This window comes from Amphiprion ocellaris, chromosome 13, assembly GCF_022539595.1.
Source record: "Amphiprion ocellaris isolate individual 3 ecotype Okinawa chromosome 13, ASM2253959v1, whole genome shotgun sequence".
NCBI classification, from domain to species: Eukaryota; Metazoa; Chordata; class Actinopteri; family Pomacentridae; genus Amphiprion; species Amphiprion ocellaris.
The window spans coordinates 8544169-8570704 of NC_072778.1; the positions used below are offsets into that span (position 1 = coordinate 8544169).

Below are 26536 nucleotides of genomic sequence, written 5' to 3' on the forward strand. Positions count from 1 at the left end.
GCAGCATAATGTGCAACTAAACCGCTTTCTCAAGAAACATCTTGTTTTGTTTTGAAAGAAATGGATTTTGTCACCAAAAGGTAAGACTGCATAGTAAGAAAGGTTTCCAGTTTGAAGGAGGCACAAAGTCTGCATAAGGAGGATAAATATATAAGTCAGCAGTAAGACTTTCACCAAGAAGACCAAAGGTTCATTAGATATATATTTCATTTTCACTTGTTGTTTTCGGTCGTCACCCACTGTTTGGTTGGGTTTGACCAACAATAACTACAAGCTATAACTGGTCATAAACAAATATAATCTGGAAGAAAATATGCTTCCTTCAAGACGTAGTTAAGAATTCATATTAGCTGTATAGGAATGGCATATTTGGGCAACAAGGCTGGTTTCTTTACTCATAATTACTGATCTATGCACATGTGTTCTTGTGTCCACATTCTTTGTACAGTAGAAGCACTACAACTAATTTCAGCTGGTAGATGGAAGTGAGTTGTGAGTTTGTTGGAAGCACTGCCACACAGTGTTGCAATGCTTTCACACGTTTAGTTTTTGGTGCACAGTATTCCTCTGCAAAAAGGGTTGGTAGTTAAAGAGACTGTACGTATGAATTATTCAGTCATAAAAGTGGGTGTAGTGTTGAACTCTCACACAGCCCTCTAGGCTGGCTTACGTCAATCCTAAGAGGGAAGAGGCCAAAAGTTCAGCTTTTCTTTTAGTCCTATTTAATGCTGGATAAATTAATGTCCAGCTTTTTACTTTTCTGTTTTCTTTACAGTTGTGATGCTCATGTCAATAGGCAGTGTTACAGCCTTTTGCTGAGGAACTGTCCCAATTAAAATGATGCTGACAGGCTCATGCTATTATCTTAGAACAGGGGTCACCAATCTTTTTGAACCTGAGAGCAACTTCAAGGGTACTGAGTAGTACGAAGGGCACCTTGTTGATACAAACTTCCTCAGTAGCAAACTTGCGCCATCACCTTTAAACAATAATAATAATAATGAAAATAATATGTAAAAAGACTGTCTGATCACATTTATGTTAATTATTCCTTACAATAATTATTAAAGATTTCCACAACAATGAAGGTAGGAAACACACACACACACATACATACATATATATATATATATATATATATATATATATATATATATATATATATATATATATATATATATATATATATATATATATATATATATATATATATATATATATATATATAAAAAAAATCTGTTCCAATATTTAAAAGTCAGAGGTATCCCATCTCTGAAACTTTAGTAAATATCTTTCTTGGCAGTTTTGTATGAATCAGCATGTTTGCAGCATTTTGTTCAAAATCACACCAGTTACATTTCTGTGCAAATTATCACTTCTAACACTTTTAGGAAATCATTAACTGTCATCAAATCATGCTTCATTCGTGCAAACCCCTACCTTTGTAACATTTTTGAACAATTCATGAACTCTGTCCCATGTTTGTACAAATTATCAGTTATGTAAGAAAAAAAACAACTCTTTCACATTTTGAAATGAATCCTATCACATTAGTACTAATCACCAGCATTTTTCACCAGCATTGCAACATTTTTAACAGATCATAACAACAAATCATTACATGTTTTCAACAAATTATTTTCACGTTTTTATGTAATGGCACGGTGTTTTGAATGACAACATATGTTACCTCTTTCTTTGTCTGTAAATGTGTGTTAGTGGGAAGCCTGGCATTGCAGAGCTTATCATGTCTTACCTTTACCTTGCAGCTCACAGTTCAGATGGTTCAGTTTCCCAGTGATGTCCATTAAAAATGCAAGGGCAAGAATCCACTCAGTGTCCTCAAGCAGCAAGGTGTCTTCCCCTTTGGATTGCATCAACTCTTTGATTTCGGTCAACAGTGAGCAAAAACGCTGCAGAACTGGTCCCCTGCTGATCCATGGGGTTTCTGTGTGTAGTAACAAGTCACCATGTTCAGCTGACAGCTCCTCCAGTAGCACCTTCAATGTCCTGGTTGTTTGGCTTTGGAGCCATTTATGATCTTCACGACACGAGTCATCACATGATCATATCCGGCCACCTTTGTACATACATATGTCCTGCTGGTGAATGATGCACTGGTAATGTAGGAATGTTGGGAAGTCTGGATCACCTCTGCATCGTACAATGAAGCCTGCATGCTGACCCATCATGGAGGAGCCCCGTCTGTCGTCACTGAAACAAGCTTTTCTAATGGTACATTTTTCTCCACGAAGAAACTTTTCGCCGCGTAGTAGATGCCAAAGCTGCCTTTAAGTCTTAAGGCTTTTTCTGTCCGTAGTGCCCATACAGTCTATGTGCTACCAGGTGGCTAGTTAGCATGGAAGCTTTGTAGCGGCTAAAGTAGCGTCTCTCCACATTGTGCCGCTTTGCCGATGCAATAGTCGCCCCACAAATAGGACACATACATTTATCTTTCACTGTCGTGAAAAAGAACTCTTCCTCCCAGTCATCGTGAAAATAGTGTTTTCTCTTTCACTTCTCTGTCATGTTTTGGGGGTAAAAACCACATCTAGCTTCCCAGAGTGTCTGCGCCCGGACGCTTCAGCAAAGAGTGACGTGGTGGTTGGACATGCGCAGTGAACTTTGACTCGGACAAAGTGAAAGTTCATTTACACCGAAGACATTTTTAAATTATAATAAATATTGTAATTTAAAATCTGCATTAATGTAAGTATTTTTGATTTAAAAAGAACAGCAACTATATTTTTTATAAGAAATTTCATGGTGCTGAGTGTTATTTTTAGAACATATGTCAGGGGCAACTCACATGGTCTCTGCTACCCCTGTCTTAGAAGCTTTGCATTTTTCTAATCACATTTTTCCAACCACTGTCCTAATGTATGCTGCTTAAAGGAAGGTCTTACATCAACCAGCATACACTGCTTTGATTTACAAATGGCTTGCCTGGAGTGGGGATTAAATCAGTACCTACTGGGATTCACTGGTGCAAAGTGATTATGTACACTTCCATTCAAAAGTGTGGGGTCACCCAGGCAATTTCTTGTTTTCCATGAAAACTCACTCATGCTAGCATAATTGCACAAGGGTTTTCTCATCATCAATTAGCCTTTCAACACGATTAGCTAATAGACTTAGACAGACTTTATTAATCCCCAGAGGGATATTCTGTAAACTACCATTAGAACACAGGAGTGATGGTTGCTGGAAATGTTCCTCTGTACCCCTATGGAGATATTCCATTAAAAATCTGCCATTTCCAGCTAGAATAGTCATTTACCACATGAACAATGTCTAGGCTGTATTTCCGATTCATTTAATGTTATCTATATTGAAAGAAATGCTTTGCTTTCTGATTTTCGAGAGTAAGTGCTACAAAGCATTTAGCTGAAATGCAACATGTAATTTCTCTGCAGTCTTGCTTTGGTAATGCTGAAAACAAATAACAGCACAGAAGTTGCCAAGCATTTAATTTCTTTAGCAGACAATGGCATCTACCGCAAAGAAAAGTCCAAGGTATTGACGTTTTCTCAAGGTATTTGAGAGAGTTGTGGTCCTAATGATCAGGGATGTACTGATGACACCATAAGCTGTGTCCTAGTCGCAGCCAGACTAACCCTTTCACAGACACAGTTTGCTGTCGAATGTGTTTGTCTGTCAAGACTGATGTCTAGCCCTGCAGTCAGAAAGTTTATCTGGCTGTTTTTTGCCGATCTCCTTTAGCTGATACGTTTTTGACAGTTCATCCCCTCTGACTTATGCTGTCGCCCTCAAGCGCTGTCGAATCTGGAAAACCCATAAGCGCTTTGTATCTTCTGGAACCAACTGTGCCAAGACAGAAACAGAGTTAACCATTCAGGGTAATGTTCAGGGAGACACCAAAGGTAAAACACTGGCAATAGGCGACTGTAAGCACTGTATGCGAGTATGATTAAGTGACAGTTCATCTGCAGAAGTTGCCCATCAACTAGGAGATGGTGCTGGGAGTGTAAAAGAAGCCAGAATGAATGTTTTATTATTTCAGAACTCTTCTGACTGAATTTCAAGAAGCAACTTACCAAAAAACTGATGGTAAAGTTACTGAGATGAGGAATGAGAAAATCTGTTTTGTGCATGATGATGATGGAACGAAACATGTCAAGACAACTTATTAATTTTCTCCCTATAAATAATAAAAACTCGAGGACTGTGCATCAGTCTGGCAGTACTCCTTACCAACGTATGGGATGACAAACACACCTACAAGATCCTGCAAGTCATTTCCTGCAGCAAACCTGATGTCAGGACAACTTCACAGCAACTGAGCAGCTGCTACCCTCTGAATTGCCGCACCTCTCCACCAAATACACATACTTGATGATTTGGAATGATGTTTTTGGCTGGCAGCAGAGGAACAGATTAAAGTTACACCTAAGGAAGAAGATCATACATCTCATGCCAGCAGCACACAAGAGACCGCTGGTTGGTTTGATGCAGGTTTAGACAGGAAGATGGGAAAAAAATGTCACCGGTGATAACTTTTTCACCTCACGTCACCTTTCTAACAAGAACCTTCAGAGAAATCCTAAGAGAAATGCTATCTGGTAGAAGCTGTGTGTGAGTTGGCAGCTTTTTGGCACCGAAAAACATCAGTGACTGTCACAGTGAAAGCCACACTTAGAGAAAATCAAACATTCAGCTGCCAGTCTGCACACAGACTGTAGACAGTCACACAATACATACAGATATACACATGATGGGGGGGATATTTAAGTACATGAGTTCCATTTACTTGGTAATCAGCTGTGCATGTTTTATGCATGACATTTGTGCTTAAATTGCATGCTTTGTATTGCTCCTACACAAAAGCGGAACTCAAGAGGGAACTACTTGTGAGACATATATACATTTGTTCAGGGTTATTTATCATGAGCAACTGGAGCATCTATAGAGTTATATTTTTTCCTCATATTTCACTGGTGCTTTACTCTATGATTCTAATTTTCCATGAATTTGTCAGTTGTTTTTTTTCCCCTGATGATTAAATGTCATTGTTCTTGTTTCTATCTTAACCCTTAAATGCGTGAGTGGGTCAAAATGACCCGGTGAGATTGTTTTCTTGCAATATCTTTGTGATAAAAAGCTTTTAAAATTTCATATTCCAGCTATTCCTCATATGATTCCATTCAATTTTTTAAATGACCTTTTATACTTTGAAAGTAATTGTAATATTTGCATTACTACCCCAAGCTCTTTATCAGTGCTAATATCATGCAAGAGGTGATGAAGTGCACAAATTTGGAGGGATGGAGAGCAGCCACAGCTGGAGGAAATGAGTGGGAAAATGTTGTCATTCTTGTTGACATTCTTCTATTGCTGTTTTTTGTAACAGTCTTCTTTTTCAATAATCAAAATGTTCAAAATCTGTTATAGTGAAATATAAACATATTTCAAACATGCAATCATTCTTGTGTGGAAAAAAATATCATACTAACAGTAATAAAAAAATCATATTCTTCACAAAAATGACAAAAAATGGCAGAAAAACACGATTCTTATTTTTGACCCACTTATGGAAGAGTGCAGGGTCCAGTCAGTCGTGCATCTAACGGTTAATCACGGCTTCTTTTTACGAATGAAGTACGGGTGCAAGTGTAATGAAAATTTGAGGAGGTTTGCTTTGTCTCTCAGGGCCCTTAGATGTGTTTGGCTGTGATAAATCTAGAATATATCTTGAAACTATGGCAAACAGATCAAGGTTGGTCAGATCTGGCATTGCTCAAATTTTGAAACATGCCAATAAAACACAAAAACATTTACTTTGATTCACTGAAGTCATACCAGAATTATAGGATGGTAAATAAGAAGTACTAATCTGGACTTTGTATTACAGAAACACTTTTTTACTCGACATTACAATGAACCTTAACCTTCCTACTATAAGACTTTTTTTCTGATGATTAAACCAATAATGTTTTGAGAAGAAATAAGGTAGTTTGTTTCTATGATGGTTGTTTCTCCTATTAGTTTCTTCTTTGGGTCTCCAGGTCCTTGTATGTTAAATATGTTGGTAAAAGGTTAAAGACTGCCTCCGATTAATATCTGGTCTTTTGTCATCATGAGCGACATAAGCAGTCAACATCATAGTAGTGAACTGATGACGGACTCAAAAATGTAAATTCAAACTTCCTGGATTTCCTATGTAACAAACTTAAGCTGTCTTCTTGCAGGGTGGGGCTTTCTGTAATATTATTAATTTCCAATTTGACACATACAGCTGAATTACTCCAGTGTTCCAGCTTGTGATCATGTAGCATAGAGTAGTCTCACAGTGTTTGGGCTGCTGAGCTCGAGCTGAGAGGACCGGATCTGGTGAGCGTTGGAAAAGAGATGGGGACTCATAGATTTGCATATGCTAAAGTTCTGCTCTGTAATTTGAAACACATATATGAGTTTTTAAGAGTTCAATCAGTATCTGGAGTCTATCCCAGCTGACAGGTCACCAATCTATCACAGGGCTACATATAGAGACAAACAAGCACACTCACATTCATACCTACAGACAATTTAGAGTCACCAATTAACCTCAACAAGTTTTTGGACTGTGGGAGGAAGCCGGAGAAAACCCCCGTATGCACAAGGAGGACATGTAGAAAGATCCAGGGAAGGCGGGGATGCAAACTGGGGATCTTCTGGCTGCAAGGCCAAAGTGCTAACCACCAAGCCACTGTCAGTGAACACAGATTTGCAAAAAAATAAACATTGAAATTCTTCTCTGGTACTGCATGATCCTCCAGGTATTTAGGGATTTGCCTCAAGATCCATAGTTAACAATCACCTGAAAAGATGAAAACATGGTGCTCTCCCTGGAGTTGTGGGGCCACAGTCCCTCATTATATGTGCTTAGTTCGGGGGAAAGACAAAATCAATTCCTCTCCAGTGGCAAATAGCACGGCTTGAGGCTAAAACCAGTGCAGGAGTGGCTTTGAAACCGCACTAATGTTGCTACATTTGCCTCCCAGTGACTCCCAATCAAAAAATGCCAACTTCTCTTGATTTACCAAGTAAATACTTATTTTTCAATAATTCATTAAATCTGGGCCATCTATTAAGTGTGCTGGTGGTCATTTTGGAAATCAAGGCTTCATTAATAATATGGCTTCAATGCCGGCTGTCTACTCATTGAGTGACAGTTATAATTAATGGCTGGTTTGCCTGCCGCTCTCCCCGACTTCTGAAATTGCGAGTTTCTAAAGAATAAACAATCATTTTTCTCTAGATACACAGCTGTAATGGGTTTATATGTTGAGATGTCAGGCAGTGTTCTGGTAAGGTGTAATATTTGCAATAGCAACGCTGTTAGCGCAACGTAAATAAAGTAACTGAAGTGTTGGTCTATGCATGGAGTTCTTTTGGTGCCTTGTGTTTCTTTATATACAGTCTATATCTGCACAGAATGCATTGGTTTGAGGACGGATGTTACCTAAACAACAATCTAACTGCACTGGAACAACATCTCATCTGTCTGACAGGAAGTTTCACTTTGACAGTTTGCTTTATGAAGGAAAACCATTCAAAACCATTAATGCAAGACATACTGATTATAAAGTTCATTATGTGCCGTAAATCTTTCTGTTGGATTAGAAAAGCAGGTGATAACATTACCTTGATAACATCATAAATAAAGATGCAGGGCAAAGAACTTGTTTTCTTCTCCAAGAAAAATTCTACTAGCAGTCATCAAGCTGCACTGATGAGCTGAATGTTTTCCAAACATCCAAGAGATTTATAGAGATTCTACAGAATTGAGTACACTAATTCAGGATTTCTCTCTCATTCTATCTTGTGAAACATTGTTTTTCTCTTTGATACGCCTCACCAAGCAAGGAAATTATCACCCACTCACATCCCTTCATGCACACACACACACACATTATACTCGCTTTTACGATGACATTCAACACTCGAGCTGCTGTTGGTTTGAGGTTTTCTGACGTTCAGAAAGATTTCTGAAAGTTAAATCTGGAAAGTGAAAGGCCACAACAGCAGGGATTCTTGATATTTATCACTGATGCTACTTTTACATATAAGGTACATCTGCTTATGGTTCTTAAACCTTCAGTTTTTTGTTTTCTGTCACAGCCGGAGGTGTTTTTGTGTCTTCCTGCTTCTGCAGAAGCTCACAGCTACCTTGGCTTTTAGTTACTTATCAGCTGGAGACCTTCCAAAGAAGTGCAGCAATTCAACAAGAACTGAGGTAATCTGTGCTGGTGAAAAAGTACACATTTGAATGCCTTTACAACTGTACTTCATTTTGCTAGATGAGTTATTTTATAAAGAGAAGAAAGAAGGCAAATTAGAGGTTACACAGATATGTGTGATGTGATGTGTAACGCTGTAGATGAGTCACGCAGTACTTGTTTGGTGTGATATGTCAGGTGTGATGACATGTGAGTCTTTATCTTGTCTACAGAAACTGGAAATTTGCTGGCAGACTGTTATTCTGTTACATTTATTTTTATCAATTCACAAAATGCAAAGTGAGCAAACAGAAGAAAAATCTCAATGAAATCCATATTTGGTGTTACTCCCCTTTGCTTTCAAACCGGCATCAGTTCTTATCGGTATATTTGCTCAGTAGGACTATAGTCAGGTGTATGATCAACCAATTTATCCCAGACACGTGCTAATGATCTTCAATTTCACACACAGGTAGGAACACAAACAGAAACAGCTGTGTAAGAGGCTTAAAAAGTCAAACTCTGCTACCAAAGTGAGGTTGTGGAAAGCAGTTTCATGTCACAACAAGACTGAGCAACGCAATAAGACGCAGGGCAGTTACAGTATCAACAAGGTCTCTCCCAGATTTCAAAGCAGACTGTGGTTTCAAGGTGTTCTGTTCAAGTTCTTTAGAAGAAGCTCAAAGAAAAGGGCAACACTGAGGAACATAGATGCAGTGGTCGGCCATGGAGGCTCAGTGCAGCAGATGAAAAACGCATCAAGCTTATTTCCCCTCAAAACTGGAAGATGTCCAGCAGTGTCATCAGTTCTGAACTGGCAGAAAGCAGTGGGAACAGGTCACACATCGACTGTCCGGAGACGCCTGGTCAGAAGTGGTCTTCATGGAATAGTTGCAGACAAAAAGCCAACCTTTAGAATCAATAGAAATCAGACACTATATAAAAGCAAATCTATAAAAAGGGGTTTTAATAGATTACTTCCTCAGGCAGGTCATTCCAAAGTCGAGTTGCCCTGATGTCAGAAGCAACTCGGCTCCACTTGGGGATCTAAGGTTGCAGTTAGCTCATATGAGGTCAACATTTCTGCTATGTAGCTTGGAGCCGCATCGAGACGTGCATTAAGAATGATCAATAAAAGCTTAAAATCAATTATAAAACAAATAAGCACCCACTGGAGAGCAGCAAAGACCAGAGTGGGGTGATGTCACCTGCTATAGTATGTCGTTCTGCTCCATTCTCAAATAGCGCGAGGTAAAACACAAACAAAAAACAGATTTTTGGTTTCTGCCAGAGAGGAAAGAGGCTTTGCTGTCGAGCCTGGAGAAAGCAGGTGGATGAATGACTGGGCTGAATGTGGCTGTTGCATGCTGCACTGCCCTTGGCCTCAAGTACATGTCATTTTAAAGTGTCTTTACAAACTTTTCCAACTCCTCAGACTTTAAAAAAAAAAAATGCATCTAAGCTGAAAAGATTTTTCTTCTATGCTTTCTCCAGTATGTGTGTTCATACTGTGAGTTCCATTATGCCGTTAGAAGGACAAACTGGGGTCACATAACAGGTTAGAAAGTGGGAGATATAAAGTTATACAGTGAAGAGAAAGAAACTTACTTCAGCAAAAGTAGCAGTAAAACATCATCATGAAATGAAGTCATTACTACCTCTAGTTTTGGAATGACATTTCAGCAAAAAAGTATGAAATGTTAAAGTATAAGTTACATTGTAAAACTACATTATTATTCCCAATAAACAAACTGTTGTATTTATATCACATGTCTATTACAAGCAATTTACCATTTGCCTTGTATTTTGCCATTCACACACCAATTGCAGCGAGGAAGCGTTTAAGGTGCTGATGGGACCATCTCAGTGACACTTCAATGTGTGGACCAGAGGAACGACAGGATTTCTGCAGGGGCAGCATTTTAATGTTCAGGCTGGTTGAGGTGGGAACAATCTGGACAAGTTTAGATGCTGCTGGCTGGTGTAATTCAAATATGCAGTTATTCTTATCTAGATTGTTGGATTTAGAATAGCGTTACTTTTTAACCGACAACTAAATCAGGAAAAGATGGTTTTTACCTTGCTGACGTGTTTCCACCACGTCTGCAGCCTTCCTCAGAGCGTCATCTGTGTGATGACATGTCGTTTTTATCAGGTGACCGACCTGCTGGTCACGCCCCCCACCGTCTGATGGTCTCTGGATGGAATCCCAGGTGTGCGAGAGGGTGTAGGCCCCCTCATCGCGGTTCATGGAATTGCCCACCTGCTTCCTGATTTCTATGGCCTCCTTAATCCACCGTTTGTATTTGCTAGCCTCCGATATTATGATTCTGCCCTTGTCCCAGCCCTTAATGTGGTTATTTCTTTTGCAGTGGTCCGTGATGGCTGATTTAGAGTTTTCTTGCTGGGCTTTGTCTTTTTGTGTTCTTGTGAGTCGTCCACCTGTTTCTTTTTCACATTCTGTCTGATGTTCCTTTTTTCTTATGTTGTATGATCCACCTGTTTCTCCAACATATGTTTTCTCACATGATTTGCATGGAATTTCATATTTGACATTACATTTATTTTCCGGTTCTATTTTATCCTTTGGGTGAACTAATAGCTGTTGGAGTTTTGTATGCGGTTTTACTACTGTGTTGATGTCGTGTTTTTTCATTATTCGTTGTATGGGTTCTGTTATCCTGGGATTCCATCCAGAGACCATCGGACGGCGGAGGGCATGACCGGCCTGACAGATTCTGACAGATCTGTCAGGCCGGTCACCTGATAAAAATGACATGTCATCACATGTCAGATGACGCTCTGAGGAAGACTGTAGATGCGGATGAAACGTGTCAGAAAGGTAAAAATCATCTTTTCCTTACTTAGCTGTCGGTTACAAAGTAACGTTATTCTAAAGTAAGAAACAACAAAATGAATCCAGGTACATCGGCAATAAAAAACCCCACAAATGTGTAAATGTACACACATACATAATATTCAATCCGAAAAAATTACTAACATCACCTTGATACACATAAAATAACAGAAAGTGAACCCAGAGATGAACAGAGGGGTACCAGGGTGAATGGGTGAATCACACCGAGGTTAATGTATCCCCCTTTAGGGACCATGCACAGGCCTCTGAGTGCAGCCTAACGTCAGCCCTCCAAACAAGCCACTGGGAGTGTGAGGTATAGGTGGTAGTAAATACAGAATATTGGGCGTTTTTAGACTGCAAAACCCGTCTTGCAAGAGCAACTACTGACCGAAGCCTCCACCAGAGAAGGTCTGTGAGCAGTTAGGGGTGATGAAAGGTCTGTGGTCTTGTGTGCCTTGGAAAACTTGCATGGAAACCGTGCAAATGAGCTCTATTATCAAGGTATGACAGGCTGTTTAGGAGCCAGAGACGGAGCATGCTAGGGGTTTATTCACGCAACTTAACTTTGTGTTTGTATTGCAGTTGTAGTGAATCTACTGAACATTCTATCAGTTTTCTTATTGCTGTTGATGAAGTGTCTGTCATTGGCATGTCACTATCATTTATCCCTCAGGCTAACCCTCAATGAGATTTTGTCAGTTATACTGATTTATAACAGCTAGTGGAACAGCTGTTGACCTGAAAGTGGCATTAGGACATTTGGTTCTTCACTGCTGTTCTCTGTAAGCTTGCTCTGCTCTGCAGTAAACTGTGCTGAGTTGGTAGAGAAAGCTCAGCCACACATCATCAGCACTGACTGCAAGTGACATCCAACCAGCTGGATGTGAAATTCCTCCCTGACAACAGCTAAATAACGAGAGGACAATGCCAGACAATGGAGTCTGAACATCAGGTTCTGTAACTGCAGATTCTCCACACCTGCAGGGATGGCTGCTATTTTCAGCAGGTGTTTAAAGCTGAGAGAGGAAGTTTCCAACTTTTGTGCCGTTAAAATCTTTGGAACACCTCCAAAATGGTGGAACAAAACAGATATTAAACTCTTTTTTGCCTTTAATGACAGAAAAATGCTCTCTGTGTTTTTAATATCTGGTTTCTCAGCTTGATGGGTCTGTCTGCCTGGAAGATGGAGCAAAATACTAATCAGTCACTTGATTTTATCTCTAGGTCAGTTCTGCACCTTTGAGAATTACAGAACTATGCTATTTTGCTTGACCTCTGCAAAAAACATTTATGCCTTTAACCTTGCCACTTGTCTGGCGGGGTGTTGCACTGGGATGTTTGAAATGAGGGTGACAGTAAAAGTGCCCTGAGAGGATTTGGTCGTGGACCCTTGAACTCTGACCCTCTTGATCAGCAAAACATCAAAAGGTTCTGGAGATCAGCTACACTGAGCAGTACCTTTGCATAAGTAGGTGTTTAAATATTTAATACAGTACCTTAAAGGTGAATTAATCATATTTAATTATTTTAAAACACTGTAAAAAAAACTGTTTTTAAAAACAGTTTTAACTGCATTTTTTTGACAATTTACTGTTATTCTATAGATTTTCTAAATTTTGTTAAATTATGGATAATAACTAGTAAATTTGCAGAAAAACATATTAATTTACAATAATTTCAATTGCAAAAAATGGGCCAAAACTGTAAATAATGTCCACATCAAAAGCCTGTATTCTTAAAAATAGTACTTTACACATTTTTTTACTGTATTAAAATCAGCAAAAAATATAATTATTTTACAGATAATTGTTATTTGAAGGAAAAAAATTAATCTATATTCATCAATGATTTAAAAATAGAAAAGATTTTTTTGTAAACATCGTAGAGGGAAAGATTAAACTGGGTCAAAACTATAAATAATGTCCACATCAAAAAAATCTGTATTTTTACAAATGGTTGTTTGTACTTTCATAATATGTGACTGGAAAATCATTAAAAACAAACACATTTTACTGTACTTCAACCTGCAAAAAATATAATCATTTTTCAGGTATTTTCTATTATTGTTACAGTTTTGGAATGTTACAGTATTTCAATGTTTTTTAATTTATTTTTTCTTGCACCATTCCAGCCAGATTTTAATCATTTTTACATGATATTTTTTTTTTCCAGTTTACCCGAGCCTCAACTTTCATTTTAACATCTGTCAGAATAAAACTGAAAGAAGCTGTTAAGTCACCACATTTTTCTGCTGTTGAATAAATTACACACTGTAATGGAATGAATAAAACAAACATGACTGAAATTTTCTGATTTGCTGTGTGATTTAAAAGAGCTGCACTCCTTTAGCAAAAAGAAAACACACTTAAGAGTTTGACTGAATCTCATTAAAAGGTTTGAATTTGACGTATTTTATGAGTCTAACTTCAAATTTTTTACAGTCTTTACCTTTTACAACACGTAATGCATCAAATGACAATGTCAGAAAGCCACTCATAGTGATGAACCTGCATAACAATATCTCCCGATTCTGCAGCTCCTGGAGCTTCCAGGTGAGTTTCATGTTATTGTTTAGCTGTTCAGCCTAGAGCTATACTGTTTTAGTCACTTTCCTTTCAGCGCTGTTTTAATCCCTGTCAACCCCAGGGAGAAATAGTTTGCTTTTCAGAAAATAATTGCTCCTCTATGTTCAACTGTTAGTCGCTAACTTGTCTGCCATCTGACAGTCGAACTATTAAAGCTAAAATCAGCCAGAAATGACACTGAAAGTAGGTGAAAGTAGTGGGACTGGATCAGAAAAGATGGTGACATGAAGGTGCTCTGTGCAGCTAACTGCAGAGTTGGGAATTTGGTTGGATCTCATTGTTTTTCGAGACAGATGGCATTCAGTTGTTCATGGATGATGTGAAAGTCACTGAAAATCTTGTGGTGATGTCATGAGGAGGTCAGAGATAATCACTTATGTAATACTTTGTTATACGAAGGCACTGCCAGCTTTTTTGTCTGTCACAATTCTCTGTTCTTCCATCACCAGCTGCAAAGCCCTGTTTCACTTCTACAAATCTCTCATCAGTTAAGACTTTCAGAGTATTAAGAGTCACACATCATTGGTTGACCAAAAAACTACACAAAGGATTATATTTTTCCTCTCTTTGCATGGGAGAGTCACTTATTCTGCCAGTGGAGTTAAAAACTGTGTTTCCTCTAAAGAATCAACGTGTAGCAATACGGGATATTAGGTCTACCTGTGCAATCTCATACAATCTTATACAAGAGCCCTGCAATAAACTCTACCATTTTTAATTTTATCCTCTGAATCTGAAGCATGTTACTGGCTGTCTTTTCATGTTACATTTGTACTCACTGTGGGCTCATTTTTCACTGCAATACAAAGAGCTGCATCTCTATGGCTAGCAGTAGAGAGAACTTTAAAAGTTCTTCTAAGCAGTACGATCATAAAAAAGAAAAAAAGGGAAAGAAAACTAAAAGTGGATCATATTTTCGTCGCTGAAAATACCTAACAAGAGGACAATGTCGCACCGAGGACAACAAAATGGCAATTCAGTCTAAATGTCAGACTGTTTAATTGCACCCATGAATTGCTGTGTTTGTTCTGTCGAAACTCTTCACCGCATGCACAACAATGATCACGGAGTCAAGTGGGACAAGTGTTATACACCTGTGAGGAAGGCTGCAGTTTTCAGCAGGTGTTTATCACTAAGAGAGGAAGTTTCTATTTTCTATGCCATTTAAATGTTTGAAACGCTTCCAACATTTTGAAAACCACTTTCCCTTTATTGACAGAATTATACTCTCTGCTCTCCGCTTGCTGTGTGAAACACCAAAATTGAACTTGATGAATTTGGAGCAGAGAACTATTCAGCAACCTTTTTGTTTCAGGTTCAGTTGTAGCTCTAAAAAATCTGGAACCAACAACTTTTCCAAGTGTGCACAGGCGCTGCCTATACTTGGAAAAAATAGTGACTCTTTTGCTATGGCTCCTCAGTAGTTTTTAAAGAGTTTTGTTACGGCAAACAAATGTGTGCATAGAGATAAAGTAAAACGTTGAGTGATTTCAACGAAATATAACCATCTTAAGTTTAGATTTAGTTAAGTTGTCTGACAGAAGGCAACATCACAGATGATTAGTTCAAGGACTGCCAGGAAGCGGAAAAGCCGGTGTCTGCTTTTACAGTTCTTTGCTCTGATGAATGGTGTCATTTTGTAGTTTGAATAAAGATAACGTTCATTTTAATCCATCAGTGGGTTGGAGGGGTTAAACTAGACATACTATAGTTGTTGGACTTACTGTACTAACCACATTTTCTGCCTTTGATTCCACATGTACATCAAAAAATGACTTCCCGTTGTTAGAATAAAAGTAAAAAGATGAACTTCTATGATGACCACATTTGAGTTCACATTTGAAAAGAGGCAATGAAAGAAGCAGGATCTGCTGCTGATTGTGTGCTGGCTGGTGTTTGGGTCCTGCCCAGGATGAGCAGCGCTGCAGGCAGACAAAATACAAAGAGTGCAGCCGCACGCTGACCGACAGAGAATATTATTAATATTTATGCTCTACTTGCCCACTGCTGCTTGGGACAACCAATTACTGTAGCGCGGTGATGTTCAGGGTGGAGAACGTAATTATACAGTACTGCTGACACCAAGTGTGAGTGCTGGTGTGTGTGTAATGATGTGGGAAAGCTGAGAAAAGCCCCCGCATAGACGAAAGGACCACCAACTACTGAGTGGTTCTGCAGTCTGACAGTGTGTGTTGGCAATCACTGCAGTAACATCATATTTATCAAACTGCTAAATATAGCAGTGAAAAATGCCATCTATTATCATCTGACAGCTGTTTTATAAGCTGCACCTGTTCCACCATAGAAGTCATGATTGATGATTGTGTCACCAAGACAAATTCAAGAAATCAGTCATGCATGAGTCTTTTTTCACCAAACTTGAGCTGTAGATTAACGAAGGCAAGGAGGCAATAAATAATACTATTTTGAAGTGCTGCCTTTTACATTTGGAATTCTTTTGTTAACAAAAACTGCCATTTTTGGCACAATATCCCTTTGAGTCTTGGAGCAGCAGTGTCTGCAGTACATGAAATATATACTGGCATCCTTGGAGATCCTTCACAAGTTCAATTTGTATTTATGCTGAATGATTCATTTCGACAATTCAACAAATTTTTTGAGGTCCACCGCACACATAGAGCAACCCATAACAAGTGTTTATAACTCCTGCAAGAAAATAATAAGAAAAAAAATCTATAATTTTAAACTATAAATCTATCAGACGGACTTCCCAGGAAATGAGTGACGAAAACAAATAGAAAAGGAGCCGAGAAATGAAAATAACGCTTGTTTTTTGGTGTTTGCTGACAGTTATTGACATTTTAGAAAAGCTTTTAGAACAAGTCATCACCTCATAGAAGTGGTGGTGCAGATTGGTTAAAGATTTAATGACAATATTCACATTGTGCAGAAAATACTCAGGATTTTGGAGGGATGAATGTGTATTTCAGACACTGAGCTGAATGCAGAAAGACAAATATAGGTTATACACTGAAAAAAATGAGATCATGCATTTAATTTTAATGCCTACGACAGCAGGCAGCCCTGAGGTCCGGTTCAGGGCACTGTGCAAGTGGACAACACCAGAACTGTGCAGGACTCCAAGGTACACCATACAGGTAAGCACAGCATAAACAAGGGGCAGTGAGTGTGCGGTACGAGGAGTGCCTTGTGTGATAACAGTATCTGTCAGGGTTGCTGTCTATATGCATGCAGCAGGAACAACTTCACACCCCTTTATTAACCAGAAGGCATCAATTTCACTTCATTTCATTCCATTTGATTCAAAAAAGTCATGAAAACCCTTGAAGACGCTCTCAACTTCAAACCTATAGTTTACCACAAGACCAATGACCCACACTATTATCATTATCTGAGCTGCACTTGTTTCAGTCCAGTACATCAAAGCCAAGATTCAACAACCTTTGCGTATTGTAGATTCACACCTAGAACTCTGCAGATGCACAAAGACAGATTTTCTGATTTGTGAACCCGTGCGTACATCTGGTTCAGTTTTTCAAAACCACAATCATTTTGTTACTGGGCACACATGCACAAGCCTCACCTCCATTTAGACAGTTTGCCATAAATTGTTGTTGATGTCGGTTTGCATACCAATGCCTTCACCCACTCAAAGTGACAAGAATGACACAGAAGCAGTGGACTTTCCATGTTTCCATCGCCAAAGCTCTTCGGTAGCACAACAGCAGCTGTCATTACACACAAGTAACACACAGCTTAGGTATTTATAGCACTGTAGAAACTACACTTGGAGATTAAAATTGCAATTCCACAATCCAATGTTGGGATCTTCACTCCAGTGATGCAGAATTTCCTTAATTTTCAGATTTAAATTGTTCAGTTAATTGTTGTATAGTAGGTTCTCGGTGTTGAAGGAGAGAAAGGTCAGGAGGTCCCTGTGAAGAACGCAATCTCCTCTTCTCCACACACTTTCTGACTCTAATCAGGTTCTGGTGGAGGTAAGAGATGCCCTTTTGTCTCCAAGATTGCTGTGAGTGGTCTTTCTGAAGTACATATCCGATATGCAGATGTTTCTTTGGATGGGAGTTTTGGGGAAGCTGTCTTTTGAAATGGTTTCTTACCAAATTTACAGCTCTGAGAAACAGACTGGATTCCCTGTGTGTTACTTTGGAATGTGTTGTTCTGCAATTCATCACAGAAGCCACTGAACCATCGCTGTGGCGATATCTTAATGTTAAAGATCAGAAGGACGATCAGCGGTTCATCTATTCCATTTAAGTACAACACAACCAGCGTCTGTGTCATCCACTGGAATATCTAAAGACCCCGCAGAGTCAGTGAAGTGCAGATGTAGGCATGAGATTATTATATGGTATAATTAAAATATTTTTCAAGTAGAAACAATGACTCACCGCAGTTCTCCTCATCCGCTTGATTTCCACAGTCATCAATGCCGTTGCAGTGCAGGAGCTGAGGGAGGCAAACGGTCAGGTTGCCACAGGGGAAATATCCAAGGGGGCATGCTGCCTTCTCCTCTGTGATGTTGAGGGCTGTAAACAAAGCAGAAAATCATAGAATATGATCCAATGGAACATCTCTGCCACTAATGTTACACTTTTACCTTTAAAGTACAGATTATGGAGAGACATTAGACTAATTGTACATAATGAATTTTTTTTTACAGGCTTCACATGACCACACAAGCTGACAGAGAAAATAATTTATGTCATCATCTCATCCAACTTTAATTGCTGAAATTTCATATTCACCTGTCATAGTGAGTCCCTTATTGTGTATGTTCAACATACAGAAGACATAAGACCTACTGACCCTGCACAGGCATCCCATTAGGAACAAATATAATGTGTGATACTCCACATCATCTACATGGCCCTTCACACTCTGTTTTCATGGTCAGTTATTGATTCATGATGTAACTTCATGCCATTGAGGCCATTTTTTTTCTCACTTGTAGTCCCCAATAAAGAAACATGTTACTTGACTATAGCTCACTATGAATAAATATGATAATTTTTCAAGAAATAAGTTTAACGCATCAATTCACATTCTATACATGCATTTGGATTTCATACATGAACAAACAGATGCTGTGAAAAACAACTTGAGATGCTTCAGCACACACTGAGCAGATACAATTAAAGCAGTCATTTGAACGCAACACTTCATATTCGAATTAGAAGGTATAAAACACAAGGTGGGATCTCACAGTAAACTGTCAGCTGGTTTCCTAATGCATGATTTGTATAATTATGAATCAGAGATAAACGTGTAAATATAAAAGCTCTTTATACAAGATTTAATTCATCATCCTTTCAGGCCCCGAAAGAATGCATGACCTCCATCCAACCTGAAACATCTGAAAGGTAGATTTAATTTGACCTGTGAGTAATCACAAACAAGGCTCTTCCACTGATGAAGGTCTCATTTATTTAAAAAAAAAAAGGATTTGTTCCCACTGGCATCTTTTTCTCCTGCATATATATTTATGACATGATGCCCAATTCAAAGCAGTTCTGAATATGTTAACATCAACATCTCTTGCTTTATCCTGTAAAAAATACATTTCCTCACTTGCACATCCTGAACTTGGGAGGCAGAGTAGATTCGGTCCGACAAAAAAATAACACAGTTTCACTAAATGAACAGCAAAACCACAATAAATGCTTTAAAATAATCTCATGGTTATTCCCAGGATATCTTTTGGCGTAGCTTATGTTCTTGCCTTCATTTAGCTTTATCTGAGTGTAATAGATAAAATCTCAGCCAAACAATCATTTATGTGTTTGTTCAGTACTCCAGAGTGCAATCATTTTCATTGCATATGTGACTGAAAACCTGTCAGTTGCGACTAAACACTGATCGCACACCTGACATTCAGTAGCTCTGTCTCTGCCTGTCTGTCTGTGTGTAGTGTTTTCTTTGTTTCACGTCTACATTATGCATGACGTCACCAATCGTCTGATGTGAGCTGCTGCAATCTGCTAAACTTAACTGCTGAGCCCTGTGCGTCGACTCACAGGTGTTTTGAGAGTCTGTGACTGGCACATAGCGCTGAGGTGCTCTTTGATGTTTTAACTTCAGTGTTTGAAATGCTGAGGCCGACTACTGCCATTGTCCAAACTGGGTTTGCTGAGACATTTTTATCTTTATTTTTTTGTACTTGTTGCCTTATTAGAGACAATATTGAATTCCTAAGAGTGCAGTTTACTTTTATTTGCAAACACCGTGCTCTGAGTGTTTGCTGCTCTCACACAATATCATCACATCATCATAGACTCTCCTCCTCTGTGGTTCCACAGCGGTGGAACAAGTTACCAAACTCTGTTCAATCTGCAGAATCCGTCTTAGTCTGAAAAGACTAAAGACCCGGCTTTTCACTGAACACCTTTGCACTTGACAGACTGTGAAAATAAAAAATAAACCAAACAAAACAAAAAAATCCTATTACCACTTCTACCTGCTGCATTGCCTGCAGGCGCCGAGCTCCTATCACACTGGAGCTTGTTTTATGGCGCTTATCCAGGTTGTTTTCTCCTGACTAGATCCTTGCTTGTGTTGTGTCTACTCTCAAATGTACGTCGCTTTGGATAAAAGCATCTGCTAAATGAAACTGTAGAACTGTAGACGTCTCAGTGCAGACAATGCTGATGCCACCTCCATGCCTGGGGATGATATGGTGCAATGAGGTCGATGGGTTTTGAGGAAGGGTCAGCAGACTGTTTCATCTGGGATGGTGTTGGCCAGTGTGCACCAGTAATTCTAGTAATTATCAGTAGTAATAAACCCGTTATTTGTCACTGCTGCTACCTAAACACACGTTGTCCAGGCACATTATGTGCCCTTTTGTACTATTCTCTTGTGGAAGCGGGGCTGGAGTGGGCAGCGCATTACCTGGTAGGTTATTTCTGGAGCATTGGTTATTGTGTGAACAAATGGAGATCACCTGCAATAGATCACAGTATGTCTCAGCATTAGCTTCATAACAGCACAACACAGAAGCCTACCTCTTACACATGGCGTAGTGGTAAATCTGCACACAAAGTTGAAAAAAACATTGGTGCAGAGCGCCGCCCTTATTGAGTTGAAAGAGTAGAGATGACAGGGAATAACCAAAGACAGACTAGACTCAAAGTGGACTTAACATACATATTTCTCCTTTTATTTAAGATCTAAAGCCCGTGCAACATCAGTCATCCTTGGACATCCAGTTGAACGAACTCGATTCTTGCTTGTGTTGTGTCTCCTCTCAAATGTACATCGCTTTGGATAAAAGCATCTGCTGAATTAAACTGTAGACGTCTCAGTGCAAGCGATGCTGATGCCACCACCATGCCTGGGGATTATATGGTGCAATGATTTCACATGACATTAAACAACAACAACTGCTCTCATCCTTCTTCGTTTGTGATCGGTTCTACTTTAAGGTTGATCTTTCCTGGTGTTAATTATGGAATACCCCACAGCAGTTAGACTTTCAGATGCTGTCTCCTGGGACATGGCTCACAGTCTCTTGAGGTGACTGCTCTGTGCTGTTTAACACAGAGACATGATGAATAACCTTACAGGATATTACTGTGGGCCAAATGGCCATCTGGCTGCACTTTGATTTTTAAAATAAAGTAGGAAGTCTTTGGTTTTTGAAACTGCTGCACTGCCTCTAAAATCCAATGTTTTTTTTTTTTAGAATTTTATTCAATCTATTGTTCATTCAATTGTTTGTCTTAAAGCCCTTTGAGGCTTAAATTCACAACCAGCAGCGTCGCATCAGTGAGTCCTTAAAGTCACCAACTTTAGATCTGAAATAAAAGGGCAAATGTGTGTGTTAAATCCACTTTGACTTTAATCAGTCTTTCCTCATTCTCTGTCATCTCTCCCTTTTCAACTCATTAATAAGCCTCCAGACCAACTTTTTAGTTGACTGTAGTTCTGTGTTGTGTTGTTATGAAGCTGATGTGGCAACACACAGTGGTCTCTTGGAGGTGATCTCCATGTGGTCAGACAATGACTTCAGTACATTCAGGACTACCAGAAACAACTATTAACAATTTTGACATGATCAGATTTGGCTAATCACTGCCTTGGCACTGCTTGATATGAAAGTTACTGAGAACTATGAAAAATGTGTCATTTTCATATTTTTTTTTTTAATAATAAAGGAGCAAAATAACATATTTACTTTTTAAAATATGTTTTTAATTGATATGAAGATATTCCCTTAAAAAAGTTTCAAAGAAATCAAAACAATCTTCCCTGGGGAAAAAAAAACTTAAAATGTGCTAAAAAAGTGGATTTTCCAGCTCTGAAGTTAATTTTAGGAAGACCTGTGGCAGACAGTTTTTGATGTAGCACCAAGTGACATTTGCTATAACAAAACTAAGTTGTTTCTACCCACAAACAACATTTGGTTAGAACTGAGTGAATAATAGTGGAGACTTGAATTTTTGAAAATTAAAGATTTTTCACTTTAGATTTTTATTTTTTTAATTAAAATTTTTTTTAAAAATCAGCATAAGCTATAGATAGGATTACAAGTTCCAACTGTTCTTGAAGTTTCTGGGACATAAAAAACTAAAACAGCCAAATCCTTGAAAAATAAGCAACTGGTGAGGCTTCAAATGAACCCTATTTTCAAAAATTCACAGCTCAGAAAGTATTTGGAGTAAAGATGTGGGATTTTGCAAGACTCTATGGTTTAGGTAGAAGGTTTTGAATGATTTTTTTTTTTGAGAAAATCCATGACCTCAACAGGGTGGCCCTAGATAAGCTGGCATGCTCACAAATGTGTCTATATTTTGTAAAAAAGCATATTAAGCATACATTAAATTTAAATTCCGTGTCTTTAGATGAGGTAACGTGCATAAGCAAAGACAAATCCATACTCAGAAGCCCACCTTGACGGCAGGACGATACATAATACACTGCCAGTCAAAGGTTTGGACACATCTTCTCATTCAATGATTTTTATTTAATTATTTTATACATTGCAGATTAATACTGAAGACACCAAAACTATAAAAGAATACATGTGGAATTATGTTGTAAACGAAAAAAAATGTTAATCTTCAGTATTAATCTACAATGCAGAAAATAATACAAATAAATACAAAGCGTTGAATGAGAAGGTGTGTCCACACTTTTGACTGACAGTGTATGTTTATTGCAATATCAAACATCAATACATTTACCTGGTCAGCAGTGCTAATAAAAGCTGCTGTTAAGTACACAACATGAAATATATATCTGTGTGCAAAAAAGTTTTCTTGTTTAAAAACATTTTTTTCTTTTAGTTTTCAATGTCTATATGAGTGCAAGGAATAGAAAAATTAATTTCCATCCTAGATGAACACACTTGCATCTCACCGAGAGGTTATAATTGCTGAAATACATTCTTGGAAACACAGAAAATCACTACTTGAAATGGAAAAAGTAAGTACTAATGAGCTTTACTGCACCTTTTACCATTTGTCACAAAGCTCAAAGCCAACTAGTTCGCTGATTTGCTGCTCACACCGTTTGCTCAGGTGTTATTTTTTTGTGAAATAATGACGCTCAGTAAAAGCACAAGAGATCTTCATCCATTATCACTTTAGGTGTGAATCATATTTGCAATTCCAAGGTTACAGTTAAGTGCTAGACTGTGAAATTCCCACCAGACAGGAGCCAAACAAATGAATCACAGCATGTCAAGTCTGTCACCAAACCAGATGGAAGGAAGGTGTGTTGGAAGAACAAAGGCCAGATAAATTGCTATTCCCTTGAATATTAACTTGCAAAGTCTTTGAAGTTATTTTAGAAACAGACATCCTATAATGTTTGGGGTTTACACTGGCTTTCACCAACACTGCCGATGATAATTCTATTAGAACAAAACAATGTTCAAATCAAAAAGTAGCAAAAACAACAACATCTAGTAGGCACTTTTTTCCTCATTCATGATCTGTGCAAATATGTAACCTATACGCAAAAACGAAAACAAACAGTTCAAACTGTCGGATATAAAATGCAGGAAAGTATTACTAGTAGTATAAGACTGTATTTTAATTGCAATAGACTAATTACTGGCAAGATCGGAGAAAACTTTCAGTGACAATGACTGCATAATGTTGTTCAGATAAATTTCTAGTCTGTGGAAGTGTAAGTGTGCACATTTTTCTGAACATCAAAGCTTCAGTCTCCTCCATATCTGTATGTATAATCCACAAAACATCATGTAAAGACAAACCATTCAAACTTTCCTGACATTTTTACACACAGTAACTGGTCCTCTACCTTGCTTGGATTTTGACACATAACACTAGAGCTGATTTAAAAAAAAAAAAAAAAAGCTCAAACTGGCACGGTAGAGGTTCAGTCTTTTTTCTCTGTGCACAGAAAAGGAAAATACAAGAGAAATCACATTAAATTGGCCTAATCAATGATTCACTGTTGGACAGCCACTCAGATAACTCTCTCACTGACTGCCTCTGTCACATGCCAACATGCTGAAGTCTAACAACTGCTAATGCAAACAGCAAAAGGCGTTTTGCCAGGAACAAGGAAGAAATTTGAACCTAAATGTTACCCCATGCTTCAACAATGTGCACTGACTGGTGGGTTTGGATGGATCTTTGGTGCATTGCTCTGTGAGCTCCTGAGATGCAGCCTATCAAGTCCAGATTCCAGCTGGGAGTGGAGCTGGAGTCTTTGGTGGAGGTGTCAGAGAGAAAAATGCTGAAGAAACTATTCAGTATTACGCACAATGCCTCATATCCTCTGCACACCACACTGGTGTCATATCAGAGCAGCTTAAGCCATAGACTGAGAGCACAGAACGCCACAGGGGGTCTTTTCTACCTCCTTTCAATAGCATGTGCTGTATTTCATTATCACCTGCAATATTGCTTCATTACTTCAATATTGCTGCGAGTATCACATCTTTTTCCCCCATTCTAGTTTCATTTAAGCTCCTTATTTTCTTTATATTTAATTTTTACCTAAGTATTGTAATTACATCTCATTGCTATTCTGCTCAGGATTGCATTTCTTCTCATGTTATTGTATTTTTTTCTGTGCAATAACCCTCACAATAATTTCTTTCAGGATTAATAAAGTTCTATTTGATCTCATCTGTTAGACTGTGACAGCAGAGAAACTAAACTCTGTGGGGGATGTTTCCTCCTGCAACAGATCTATTTTTCACAAGGCAGCACACAGCAGGGCCAGTTATGGTTTTGCATAGTCCTTTTTTTTGGTCCTCAGATCTGGCTTGCATGGTTCTAGCCAGAGTGCAATCAAAGAAAGCTGCTATGGAAGCAATTCTTGCCTTGATGGTTTCACTGTGTCATGTGTGCATAAGCAGCATGTGTTTGCAACAGCTGTCCTCATCTGAAATAAAATACTGAACTTAAACTTTGAAACTAGTTTATATCCAAAATGAAGAATCCATCCAGGATGTATAAAGTACATTCCAAAACATTTCCCTGTCTATTGTAGCTTCATTTAGGCAGTAGTGCTATTTGGAATTTAAATGAAGTCAGAGTTTGAAAACCTTGTCATGAGGCTTTATACAGAACTTTTACCCTGCACTATCCTTTAAAACAGGGTGCTACACAAAGTGACAGTGAGTGAAAACAACTCACATTTTGTGTTACAGCAGTGATTGATGCTGCACTGCACGGCTTGAGCAAAGAATCCTTTAAAATAAAATGCTTCAAATGAAGAAGAAAAGGGATCCACTCCTGACATAATCAAAGCTACATGACTATTGTGCAAATCCACATAACATGCACAATAAACAACAAACATCTTCAGCTCTACATACACAATATTGTGATATGCCACAACAGGTTTACTGAGCATCACCTGAAGTGCCTCCTTCTGATTTAAATTACCTAAACATGCAGATAATGGGCAGCTCTGAGCAATGACAGCTCATTGAAATCACTGATTGTGTCAAAACAAACACACTGTGGGAATTACAGGAACAAACCACGACAAATTGCCTTCCTCTGTTCCTCCTCTCTTAAATACTGACTGAGAGTCAACCTCGTGGCAGCTTTTTTTTTTTAAAAGCAGTACTTCTAAAACTGAAGTGAATTCAGCGAATCCATCATTTTCTGAGGAGTTGCTGTACTTACCCGACACTCCATAAGCAAAAATCACAACCATATAAACTTGCATGCTGCCTCTTGAAGTTTTAGTCAAAAACAACAAAAAACAAAATCACGCGGATGGAAGTAGGACAGCAACGATCTTCTCGCCTGCGTCTCCAAAAATGGACAATCTGTGCGTAAAAATATCCTCAAAAGTTGTTCCTTGTGCTGCTGCTGGTGCTGTGATAAACACGTGGACCGTGCAGGAAAGGACAGCTGGAGGAGAACCTGTGGACGCTTCGCCTGGTCGATTCGGTCTGCGGGCAGCTCCACAGAGAGGGGGAGGTCTGTGGAATCAGATGCCATGTTCTGACGCACAAGCGGCAGCGGTTCAGGTGCAGCGCGCAGAGAGAGAGAGAGAGAGAGAGAGAGAGGAAGGAAGGGAGGGAGTCTCCAAGCAAAATGTTGAGCTTGACCTCATCGATGGTGTTTATGAAATGCTCGGGTAATTTGCAGTCAGTCGATGTGTTAAACTCTCCAGATGCAGCGCAGTAGATTCTGTTAAACCATAATACTCGCATGGACGAACATTGCCAACAGACAGCTCTGTGGCCTCGGAGCGTGGAGCAGCTTTCACGCTTTATTTTTTCCAGAAAATAAAACTATCCTGCCTTGACTGCCCAAGAAATGCCTGTCCTGCAGCTACAGGATGGGAATCTTTAAAGTAATCAGTAGCAGAGTAACTCCAGGGGATTTTGTCAGTTTGGGTTTTCATCCTCCGCTTCCCCTCAAAAGACC

At 38.8% G+C, this 26536-nt stretch overlaps 1 protein-coding gene across 2 annotated transcripts in view; it reads right to left on the reverse strand.

The window, feature by feature from the left end:
* The window catches only part of rxfp1 (relaxin family peptide receptor 1), a 74593-nt gene extending 48468 nt beyond the window's left edge, over positions 1 to 26125 (reverse strand). The window contains exons 1-2 of one of the 2 annotated variants that reach the window (XM_023279884.3): positions 25784 to 26114; positions 18059 to 18196 (exon numbers count right to left, since the gene is read on the reverse strand). In XM_023279884.3, the coding sequence (XP_023135652.1) occupies positions 18059 to 18196; positions 25784 to 25826 (181 nt within the window). In that variant the 5' untranslated portion in view covers positions 25827 to 26114. Of the gene's footprint in view, positions 1 to 18058; positions 18197 to 25783 lie in introns of both variants that reach the window. The other variant, XM_055016846.1, reaches the window with a different exon arrangement.
* Between the last annotated feature and the right edge of the window lie 411 nt (positions 26126 to 26536).